Genomic DNA, 12119 nt, shown 5'->3' with positions numbered 1-12119 from the left:
TGGATCTTCAGGAGCGCCGGCGGAACTGATGCTGCTGGATGTGATGGCAGCCATAGAAGGTGTCCAGTCATTGCTTGGGCAGAAAATGGAATGATTAGACACCAAACTAGACACTGTCACGATTGAAGTCAACCTCATCCGGGCGGATCTAACGAAGGCGAGCGAGAAGGTGAAATCGTTGGATATAAAGAATGCCAGCTTGATGGACGACGTGGCGTTGCTCCAGCAGGAGGTGCTTGATCTCAAGGCCTCCCGGGCCCTGGCTGATAAGAAGCTCGATGATTTTGAGGGGAGAGGCCGACGCAACAATATCCGCATTCTTGGGGTCCTGGACAAATCTGAGAACCCTGCCCCAGACCAGTTTATCGAGGATATTAGTCTGTACTACCTCAAGGCCAAGGGACTGGGCACATTTTTCACAATTGAGCGGGCGCACAGGGTACCTGGGGGCTGGCCCAGGACTGGGGTGCCACCTCGCCCGATGATTGCGAGGGTCTTAAACTTCATGGACAGAGATGTTATACTACAGGCGGCCCATTCGGGGGGGCCCTCAGGTAAGAGAATCCCACCCTCTCTTTCTTTCCTGACTTTACACAACTTGTCCAGAAACAGCGTCAAAGTTTTCTAGCAGTGAAGAAGAAACTTAGAGACAAGGGCATGAGGTATGCAATGATGTTTCCGGCGCGCTTGAGAGTGGAGGCCGAAGGGAGGGCCTGTTTTTTTGCAATGATGTTTCCGGCGCGCTTGAGAGAGGAGGCCGAAGGGAGGGCCTGGTTTTTTGACAACCCGGAGGTGGTATCAGACTGGATCGTCAGCCTTCCCCCGGCCGAATCGGAGGGGCACGATCATGAGGGAGTAGGTGACCGACAGGAGCAGGAGTGAAGACGGCACTTGGATCTGTGGACTATTGTGAACTGTAAGGTTGTGGGGCTAGACCCGTTGATGTTTCTTATTCTGTTGGTGCAGTGATAGTTAGAGGTGTGTGGGTTACTCCAAAATTTTGGGGATTAATGTTAGACGTGGAGCTGGGGGGGTGCGGGACATCAATTCTCCTCCTCTTTACTATTTTTAGTTAGTTTGTAGAGTTAGTGTGTGGGGCGACAGGCACACTACCAGTTGGGGATGGGCGTAAGTCGTGAGCAGGGTTGCAGGGAGGGGGGGAGGTGGGGTACAGAGTTGGCGGGGCTCCGGGGGTTCGAGGTCACGATGTTTGTGGGTTTGTTTGATTTGTGGTTTTTTTTATAACATCAGGAGACAGTGTAGCAAGTGTGGTGCTTCTATACCAGTCTGATGCCTAATACTGGGAAGGGATTGGGGGTCACCGTGCTTAGTTGGAATGTGAATGGCCTGGGTGATAAAATCAAGAGGGGGATGTTCAGTCAGTTTATTAGGCGTCACTCCCCAGACGTGGGGCTTTTGCAGGAGACACATCTTATCGGTAATAGGTGCATGTCCCTGCATAGGGGGGGCTACAAGTTGGTGACGCATGCGGGGTTCACGTCTGGGTCGAGGGGGGTTGGTATTTTACTTAAAAACTCCTATCCCCTGACCATTCAAGCCACGCGGTCCGATCAGCGGATATGTGGGTATTTCCGGCCAATGGAAGGGGAAAACCACTACCTTTGTCTCTGTTTACATCCCACCAGGCTACAAACTGATACATTTCGGGCCCTGGACATGATTTTTTTCGAACTCTGCCCTTGGGCACCCTAGTCATGGGAGGAGACTTCAATGCAGTGGTCGACGGAGAAACGGATCGTCACCCTGCTAGATTACTTTGTCCGGCTCAAAGGTGGCTCCCCGACTATTTGGATACAACGAGGTTGGTAGATAGTTGGCGACTGTTGAATCGTAGTGGCGTACAATATACGCACATGTCATCCACAAATCACAGTATGTCTAGGATAGACCACAGCTTGGTTCCGGCTGCCCATGTGGGGGCTATTCAGGAGGTCAGGCATCTGGGGAGGGGTATTTCCGACCACTCCCCGGTTTGGTTGCAGCTAGATTTTGACCGAGTCACCATGGGCAGGACTGCTCCCATCAACCTTTGGCATTTACAATACCCTACCATTAAGAGGGACATAGACAAAGCCATGGACAGTTACTTCCAAGACAATCAGGGCACGGTGGACTCAGCGCAGACCTTGTGGGAGGCGTTTAAAGTGGTAGTACGGGGCGAGGCCCTGTCCCTGATTGTTAAGAACAAGAGGGAGAGGCAGGCCGAGTTGGAGAAGGCGGAGAAGGCAGTGATAACATTAGAAAGGGAAGTATCCCAGACAGTAAACCCAGAGGGTCTCCACCATCTCAAATTAAGACAGGACGAGTTTGGTAGACTGGCTAGGGAGGGGGGCAGAGCGCAGGATGGCGAAACCCAGAGTAGTGTATATGAACATGGAGACAAGGCGGGAAAGCTGATTGCTTGGTTGGAGAAGAGAGACTGGGCGTCGAGGTTAGTACCTGAATTGCAGGGGAGGGCTCCGAAGTAATCACTGACCCACAGCCTATCGCCGACAGGTTTGCCAACCACTATTGTACGGTGTATCACTCAGAAGGAGTCTTTTCGGAGGCAGATAATAAGGAGATGATTAAGGATATCCAAATGCCCCGGCTTTCCGAAGATGATCGTACATACTTGGACTTCACTCTTACCAACGATGAGGTAGCACAGACCATCAGGGGGGTGAACACTGGCAAAGCCTCAGGACCGAATGGTATCCCGATAGCACTCTACAAACTGAATTCCAATAATCTCGCTCCATTCTTCCGCTCTATGTTTGTGGAGTGAAACCAAAACAGGGTTTGGGCTCAATGGCAATAAGGACAAGCTTCACTAAACTGAATAACAAAATGATCACCAATACTGCCACCTATTTGACCTTATTTCTTCGGGGAGGAAACGTATTAAGTTAAACAATATGTTCCATAGACCTCTTTTTCCGTCTGGAATAAATCAATTATTTTAATTTTTCAAATCTCAAGACACAATTTTCAATTTTTAACAAAAGTCACATTTTACATATATATTGCTTACACATATCAAAAATACAGAAAATGAAATCACATATTCTAGCTTCAATTCATCACATTCATTCCATCATCCATACCTTCAATATACAGTTTCAGAATAATCACAACACAATTCTATACAAATATTTACAACAACAGCATTGGGAACAAATGAAATCTTTTTCACGGAATTCACTTCATAATTCATATATTCCTAAGCTGTGCGAAGAGGTGGTCTACGCTTTTCAAACTCCCTTAGTGGGGGGAGTTCTCATCAGGACCTCGTATCTGTGGACAAGAATGACATAGGAGTGTCAGTCTTGGGGATGCCTTACTCTTTTTTTCTGCAAAACTAGTTTGAGGCAGTTAAGTGATGAGCTTACCTTCTACTGTTTTTACTTCTTATGTTGGCTTCACTAAAACAGAAAAAACGAACAACACCTTAATTGCACCGTCTGACCACCAAACCGCATTGCTTGATCTAGTTCACTAGTACCCGTCGCTGGACCCACTCAATCTTTACTTACATGAGCCGTTTGTCCTCAACGTGCCTTGAAATTCTAATGGGGTGGGATGGGAGTCTCTACCCTCGCCCTGCCAAGACAAAACATAACATAATCCCATTAGGGGATCTTCTTTCTTATAGTGGCCAGTGGAGAAAGGTGGACTGTCCACTTACGTGATATACTGTTTTTTGATGTATGTATACGCTGTCTCGTTTCTTTTAGCAGCCGGGCATGCGTGAATTTCTAATAGAGACAGAAAGGGGAAAATCCTGTCTGAGAACGGGTCGCTAAATGGACCGTTTTTTTCGGTGTTTCAAGAAAGCGTCTTGTGATGGAGCTTACCTTCGGTGTTTCCAACTAAATTGCACTCTTAATCCACCCGGGCGGAGCAGCAACCAGTAACAATCTCGGCGTTCGCTGAGTACTGCTTGTTGAATCGAGGTGGTGACTTATTGGTTGAAATGGATAGGGGCGGAGCCTAGTGACGTGCCTGGTATTTGTTGGAATCTAATCTTGCGGATGAATTATTCTAAACAGTGGAACCGCAGCTGGAAGGCTTCATTGAATTGTTTGTATCGTATGGATGTGTATATATAACAGGGCTGACTCTTCACTGAAGGAAGTCTACGGCATCTGCCATATGGATGGAAGCTCATTGGTTGAGGCGGGGGGCGGGACCCTTTACGAGTACGGCAGTATTCCAATGAACTTAAAATGAATCTGTAAGTGTATAAACGAGGCTTATTCGAGAGCCTCGTTCCAAAACGTAGTTGCTGCGCAACCAACACAATATTTATACCAGAATAGAATCATCCATAGTTGTTCCGGCCTGTTTTAATTAGTGTATTATGGGAATGTGAGTTCTTTTGTTTTTTTGTTGTTCGAAGTCATTTCTTCTGGGCTCTGGGGGTTGTAGGTCCTCCTCGGGATAATTAGTGGCTCATGCATGTGGTGTCTTAAACGGGTTATTGTAGAGCTACCTCTTGAGATGCGGTGGTACTTAAGGCTGGGAGTAAAAGATTGTGGTTCCGGGGTCTATACAATTCATCAACACATTGTTGTCTCTTGTATGTTAAAACCATGGTATTTACAGCCTGTACATTTCCGTGACCTCATTTAGGCCATCTACCGCTGTGTTAAACATAATGATAAGCATCGCTTCACTCCTTGCAAGTTTATCTTCCACATTGCCTCCTCTGGGGTCAGTCTCAGTTTTTGCAATCACTGTCCACCTTAGATCTTTTTCTTGGTGGTTATGAGCTTTCCAATGGTTGACTAGTGGTGCTGTCACAATATTGTTCTTTATCCTTGATTTATGTTGGGTAATGTTATGTTATGTTATGTTATGTTAAAATCATTTATTACGCGCACAGATGCTCCAGCAAAGGAGCGTCCTGGCGCCCATTTTCTAATCTCCTGGTTTGTTTTACCAATATAAAGCAAATCATACGGGCATTTGATGCCATAAATAACATTCCGTGACTTACAAAAAAGATCAAAGCATCTCAAACCATCTTGTACGGGCGGCTAAGAGATCTGAGTGCAACCTAGATAGATATTTTCTTTATTTAGATATATAAAAACATATCTTTAAAAGATTCTTCCAGCACATTAATACAATTTTACAGATTAAAAGAGATTAAGAAAAGAAGAAAGTAAAAACAAAATAAAATGTGGCCTTCTTATCAGTGCATACTGCAGCGTGTCAATTTAGAAATTAGCACTCCCGGACTATGCAGATGAGGTTAAAGTACATGTTTATCTGCACAGTTGTCCAGTTTTTCTAAAAGACTATAAACTTGCTGAACGAATTTGGCCAATTTTATATTTAAAACAGTGTTCTCTAAGGACAGAGCAGCAATAATGGCATGTCTAGTCAGGGTAAGGGGGTACACCCCTAAAATAACCCCTGCTCACCCCCTTGGTCAGAAAAAAATAGAGGAGGAAGGCAAAAAGTTCAGGGATGACCCTGCAAAAAGGGCCAAGTCCAACAGAAACCATGTGCCAATATGGAGGCTAGAAGTAGGACCCCTTCAACAGGCTGTGTCGGTATAGTTCAGCACGTAATCACGACAGCAAAATTAAACACAAATGTGCAAGGACATTTTGTAGAGAGCACTGTATCTTTATTTTTTATTCATATATTTTTAAACCATATTTTATTGAATTTTCGATTATTCATATCTCATATCTCATGCATACAGTATTGTGCACTTAGTGCCGTAATCATACATTCTGGTTCGACACAAAAACAACATAGAACTATTCTCCCTCCCTCCCCACTGCCCCCCTTGAGTTGCACTTGCTTCTGGGTAAACGCCTGCTCATCAGGTGTTCGCGCGGGGTGGACCTTTTGCTATCCTCTGGCACTATGTCTTCTCATATAGTCGGACAGTACCTCATAGAGGAAGTGCCATTCCAGGCTTTCGAAGGCCTTCTCAATGTCTATGGCTAACACCACCGCTTCTGGCCTATCATAATCCTTCATATCTATCATAGCTAGGAGTCGCCATATGTTTATGGCTGTGTTCTGCCCCAGGATAAACCCGGCCTGGTCTGGGTAGACCAATGTAGACATGTACGGTACAAGTCGGGTTGCCAATATCTTACTTAATATTTTGTAATCCATTTTCAGCATGGATAATGGCCTGTAGGCCGCGTGATCATGTACCGAATTTCCTGGTTCAGCACCGGGACAATCACGTCTTCCCTAGTGCGTTCCGGCAGCATCCCTGTTTCTCGGGCTACAGTATATAGCGAGACCAATCTGGAGGCCAGTTCCTCCACGTATGTTCCATAAAATTCCACCGGTAAACCATCGGTACCCGGCGTCTTGTTATGTACCATATGTTTGATGGTCGCCCGCACCTCTTGCAATGTAATGTCGACCCCTATCCCCTCAGTCTCTTCTGGATCCAGGCGCTGTAGCCGTAGCCCCTCCAAGTATTCCCGCTCCGCCGTTCTATCGCCCTGTGCTGAGCCCCTATATAGCCCAGCATAGTACTGAGCAAATCTATCATTAATCCTCTCCTGTGAGTATTGTCTGGCGCCCTCCTCATCTAACTCTACTATTGGGGAGCCCTTGCCTATCAGATTAGCCAACCATGCCACAAGGGACCCGGATTTGTCCCTCTCCGCATGTGTTCACTCTAGGTAGTGTTTATGATCAAAGCACCTGAGCCTCTCGGCCTGTCTCGCTTCCTCCTCTTTGGCCTCCTGAATGGTCTGTTGGAGCTCTGGGTGATCTGGGCATCTGCCCTCCAATCCTATAAGAGTCTTCTCTGCTTCTTCGACCTCCCTGAGGAGTGTACATCTTACCCCATGGTTTCTGCTATACATCGGCCTCGCTGGACCATCTTATCAATCAATCAATCAATCAAAGCATTTATATAGCGCGCTACTCACCCGGAGGGTCTCAAGGCGCGGGGGGGGGGGTACGCTACTGCTCGAACAGCCAGGTCTTGAGCTGCTTCCTGAAGGCGAGGTGGTCTTGGGTCAGGCGGAGGTGGGTCGGAAGGGAGTTCCAAGTCTTGGCGGCCAGGTAGGAGAAGGACCTTCCTCCTGTGGTGGCTCTTCGGATGCGGGGGACGGCGGCGAGGGCGTGGCTGGTCGATCGAAGCTGGCATTTGGGAGCGTAGAAGTTGAGGCGGCTGTTGAGGTATCCTGGGCCTTGGTTGCGTAGGGCTTTGTGTGCGTGGGTGAGGAGCCGGAAGGTGATTCTCTTGTTGACCGGGAGCCAGTGCAGGTCTCTCAGGTGTCCGGAGATGTGGCTGCGGCGGGGGATGTCCAGGATGAGTCGTGCTGAGGTGTTCTGGATCCGCTGGAGTCTCTTCTGGAGTTTGGCGGTGGTTCCGGCGTAGAGGGAGTTGCCGTAGTCCAGCCGGCTGGTGACGAGGGCCTGGGTGACCGTCTTCCTGGTCTTGGAGGGGATCCATCGGAAGATCTTGCGTAGCATGCGCAGGATGTTGAAGCACGACGAGGAGACGGCGTTGACTTGTCTGGTCATGGAGAGGGAGGAGTCCAGGATGAAGCCTAGGTTGCGTGCGTGGTCTGTTGGTTTGGGTGCGCTGCCCAGGGAGGGGGGCCACCAGGAGTCGTCCCAGGCGGAGGGTGAGGATCCTAGGATGAGGACTTCCATCTTGTCTGAGTTCAGTTTCAGGCGGCTGTTCGACATCCATTTGGCCACGTCTGTCATCCCTTCGTGCAGGTTGGCTCTGGCGGTGGTGGGGTCGTTGGTGAGGGAGAGGATCAGCTGGGTGTCGTCGGCGTAGGAGATGATGTTGAGGTTGTGCTGGCGTGCGATGGCTGCGAGGGGGCTCATGTAGACGTTGAGGAGTGTTGGGCTGAGCGAGGAGCCTTGAGGAACGCCGCAGATGACTTCGGTGGCCTCCGATCTGAACGGGGGGAGGCGGACTCTCTGTGTCCTTCCGGCGAGGAAGGAGATGATCCACTCCAGTGCCTTCTCCTGGATTCCGACGTTGCTGAGACGCTGTACTAGGGTACGGTGGCAGACGGTGTCGAAGGCCGCGGAGAGGTCCAGGAGGATGAGGGCCGCCGTTTCTCCGTTGTCGAGCAGGGCTCGGATGTCATCAGTAGCTGCGATCAGGGCGGTCTCGGTGCTGTGGTTGGCCCGGAAGCCAGACTGCGAGAGGTCGAGGGAGCCGTTCGTCTCGAGGAAGGCGGCCAGTTGCTTGTTGACGGTCTTCTCGATGACTTTAGCCGGAAACGGGAGCAGCGAGATGGGGCGGTAGTTCTTGAGGTCGGTGGGGTCGGCTGATGGTTTCTTGAGTAGAGCGCTGAGTTTGGCGTGCTTCCAGCTCTCCGGGAAGGTGGCGGTGTCGAAGGAGGTGTTGATGATGTCCCGCAGGTGGGGTGCGATGACAGTGTCGGCCTTGTTGAAGACGTGGTGAGGGCAGGGGTCTGTCGGAGATCCGGAGTGGATGGAGTTCATCGTGCGGATGGTGTCTTCGGTGCTGATCGGAGTCTATGTGCGGAGGGTGGTGGTGGGGGGCGGTGGTTCGGTCGTGGCGTGCGTCGGTTGAATGCTGAAGCTGTTGTGGATGTCCGCGATCTTGTTGTGGAAGTAGGAGGCGAGGGAGTTGCAGAGGTCTTGCGAAGGGGTGATGTCGTTGTTTCCGGCGTTGGGGTTGGAGAGCTCTTTCACGATGTTGAAGAGTTCCTTGCTGTTGTGTGCGTTGTTGTCCAGTCGTTCCTTGAATGCGGTTTTCTTGGTGGCGTGGATCAGTTGGTGGTGTTTTCGGGTGGCGAGCTTGAGGGCAGTCATGTTGTCCGGTTTTGGGTCTCTGCGCCAGGTTTTCTCGAGTGCTCTGCAGTTCTTCTTGGAGCTCTTGAGTTCGTCGTTAAACCATGGGGCTTTCTTGCTGCCGGGTCTGCTCGGTGGGGTCTTCAGAGGGGCGAGGTCGTCTGCGCAGTCGCTGATCCATTTCGTGAGGTTGGTGGCCGCTTGGCTGGGGTTCGTTGTGCTGGTGGGAGGCTTCTTGCTCAGGGAAGACGCGAGCTGGTCGGCTGTGATCTTGTTCCAGCTTCTGCGGGGAACCTGTTGTTGGTGATGGTGGAGCGTGGTCCTTTTGAAGCTGAAGTGGACGCAGCTGTGGTCCGTCCAGTGGAGTCCCGTGGCGTGGCTGAAGGCGATGTCCTTGCTGGATGAGAAGACGGGGTCGAGTGTGTGTCCGGCGTAGTGGGTGGGGGTGTTGACCAGCTGCTTGAGTCCGAGGTTGGCGAGGTTGTCCAGCAGGGTGGTGGTGTTGCGGTCATTGTTGTTCTCCAGGTGGAAGTTGAGGTCCCCGAGGAGGATGTAGTCAGCGGAGAGGAGTGCGTGCAGGCTGATGAAGTCGGCGATGTCTTCGCTGAATTGTGTGCGTGGTCCCGGGGGTCTGTAGATGAGGGTGCCTCTGATGGTTGTCTTGGGGTTGATGTGGATCTGGAAGTGCAGGTGTTCGGCGGGTGCGAGGGTGTCGCCGGTGTTGGTCGTGATGCGGATGGTGTTCCTGTGGATGATGGCGATGCCTCCTCCTGTCTGGTTGACGCGGTCCCTCCGGATTAAAGAGGCTGTCCCTTCATTATCAATGAAGTATTGTGTGATTTCTCCTCGAATCCCCTCGTGAAACACCTGATCTTCTAGGACGTCCGGGCGGAGTCTCCACGTCGGGATCGCGGGTCTAGGACGTGCCCACTTTAGGCTTGGTAGTGCTGGATTATGGTCTGAAATAGTGCGCGATAAATATTCTACGGTGTGTACTAGGGTCTGTATGTCTGCAGTGCATAGAAAGGTGTTCAGTCTCACGTGAACCTCATGCACAACCGAAAACTAGGTGTAATCCCTGTCCCGAGGATACAGCGTTCTCCTGGAATCACTCCACCACGGTGTCGCCAGTTACTGAATTCCTGCGCTGCGCGCACTGTCGGAAAATCTCATAGTGAGGGCGTGACCTGTCTAGATCCACATCGTCTATGCAGTTAAGTCTCCCCCCATCATCGTAGTGCGGGTCAAATTTGGAGCCGGACAGTGGGTCAAGTGGGTAAAGAAGGTGGATTGCTCAGTATTCGGGGCATATACACTCAGTAAGCTCAGTTCACAGCCTTCCAGTTGCCCCCGTACTATGACATAGCGGTCCTCTATTTCTATTAGGGAGTCTGTGAGCTGGAATGGGACCCCTGCTTGGATCCATATCATTTCCCCTCAGCATAGGCCGAATACGTGGTATAATAGGCTTGTCCTCTCCTGCGCCTCTGTAACTCTAATCCCTTTTTGTGCGTGAGGTGTGTTTCTTGTAGTAGGGCTATTTGAACTTCCCTCTTTCGGAGGTAGGAAAGCACTTTATATCTCTTTGGGGCAGATGTATCATCCCCATCCTTTGCGATTCCCAAATAGCAATTTTCAAGGAATCGCTCTTGGGGAATTGCAAATTGGGATGTATGTAGAAATTCGCTATTTTTTTGCGATTAAGGAATAATTTCCCATTCATTTCTATGGGCCAGGAGGCCCATAGGAAGGAATGTGAAGTTATTCTCAATTTGCGATTCGCAATTTGGTAATCGCAAATTGAGAATAATTTCAAGGGTGCAAGGGTGTCTTAAGGACACCCTGCTGCACCCCCCCTGAAATTGACATGTGTGCACATATGGCGCACATACATGCCCTAAGGGCATGCATGAGCGTCACATGGCACCTTTAGAATTTTCAAAAAGTGCATTTTTAAAAGAATTCTCAAATTACCACCAACTACAGGTTGGTGGTAATTTGGGATTTCTTAGCCTAAATTTGCAAAGCTTAAATGCTACATACATAGCATTTAAGGAATCGCAATTTGCGATTCCTTAAATGCTTGCACAACATTAAGGAATCGCAAATTTTGCGATTCCTTAATTTTCCAGTGCGCTTTTTTGATACATCGCATTTGCCGATTTTTTTGTCGCAAACGCTGCTTTTTTGCGAATCGCAGCGTTTGCGACAAATAAAATGGATGATACATCTACCCCTTTGTCATTTTGTGCATTCCTCTAATATTCCAATTCATGCATTTATACGTTTGTGTGCTTGCCATCTAGTGTTGCATCTAAAGGTACATGTCTTCATCCGCCTCCATGACCCTGTTTCTTCAACTGCCACAAACTCCCTTTGATCTGTGACACATTCTGTAGGCTGTGCAGCTCAAGACCCTCCCTCATTTGAAACAACAAACAATTCCCCCAAATCCCACCCCCTAGGACAAGTAGAAAAATGCCTCCCATCTAAACTAGTAAATGAGTTCTGCAAGCGGCTGCTTGCGGATCGTTCTGTCAGAGGGGGTGGCCCATTGCTCCTCCACCCCTCGTGGCGCCACCCAGCTCATAGGTATCAGGGAATCCCTCCGGGTCCGCACCCATAGCAACCCTAGTACCTTGCCTCCAGGCCAATTAAACTGAGTGTCCCTCAGGCTTCTATCTTGGTTACAGCACCCACATGTCTCTCTAATGGTACCATCAGCTGTTTACGGTGTCACCTCTGAAAGCACCGTACTCAGGGTCTCGGACGCATGGGATCCCTACTCGGAGTCCGACTCCATCACTGTGTCGCTGTCTTTTGGGGGCAATTGCTCTTTCCCCTTTCCGCTCATCAGTGCCACCACCTTCATCGCATTTTGACTTCCCATTTGTGCCGCCTCCTGCGTGCGGGACCTGCCCCTTAGCCTTCTTCTCTGTCTGAGCTCCTGGGATGATCCTGCTCCGCAGGGATTCTCCAGCCACTCCCAAGCCTCTTGTGAGGTTCGGAAGAACTCCGTCCGGTGTGAACACTTGCAACCCGGCTGGATAAAACATTGTGTATTTGTAGTTCAGCTGACAGAGTATTTGCTTCAGGCTCTAGAATGAGCCCTGTTGTTTCTGCACTTCTCTGGAAAAGTCCGGGAAGATTTGTACTGTCACATTATTCACCTTGTCTCCCTTTTGTCGTGCTTGAGCCTAGATGCAATCTCTGTCTCTGTAGTGTAGCAGTTTCACTACCACTACTAGTGGTGGGGGCTCCAGGCACAGGTGGTCTTGCTGGCACTCGGTGAGCTCTCCAATCCTCCTTCCGGTGCTATTTCCGTACGCAGCCATTTCTCA

The 12119-nt window shown here is 49.7% G+C and overlaps 1 protein-coding gene across 1 annotated transcript in view; it reads left to right on the top strand.

Annotated features, from left to right (window-relative positions):
• The first annotated feature begins 202 nt into the window (after positions 1-202).
• Positions 203-12119, top strand: part of LOC144773698 (uncharacterized) — a 142647-nt gene continuing 130730 nt past the window's right edge. The window contains exon 1 of the mRNA XM_078658844.1: positions 203-439. Coding sequence (XP_078514970.1) covers positions 203-439 — 237 coding nt within the window. The remainder of the gene's footprint in view (positions 440-12119) is intronic.

Source organism: Lissotriton helveticus, chromosome 8 (genome assembly GCF_964261635.1).
Source record: "Lissotriton helveticus chromosome 8, aLisHel1.1, whole genome shotgun sequence".
Classification (NCBI taxonomy): domain Eukaryota; kingdom Metazoa; phylum Chordata; class Amphibia; order Caudata; family Salamandridae; genus Lissotriton; species Lissotriton helveticus.
Note: the sequence above shows the minus strand (reverse complement) of the source record. Positions and strands in the feature narration are given on the sequence as shown.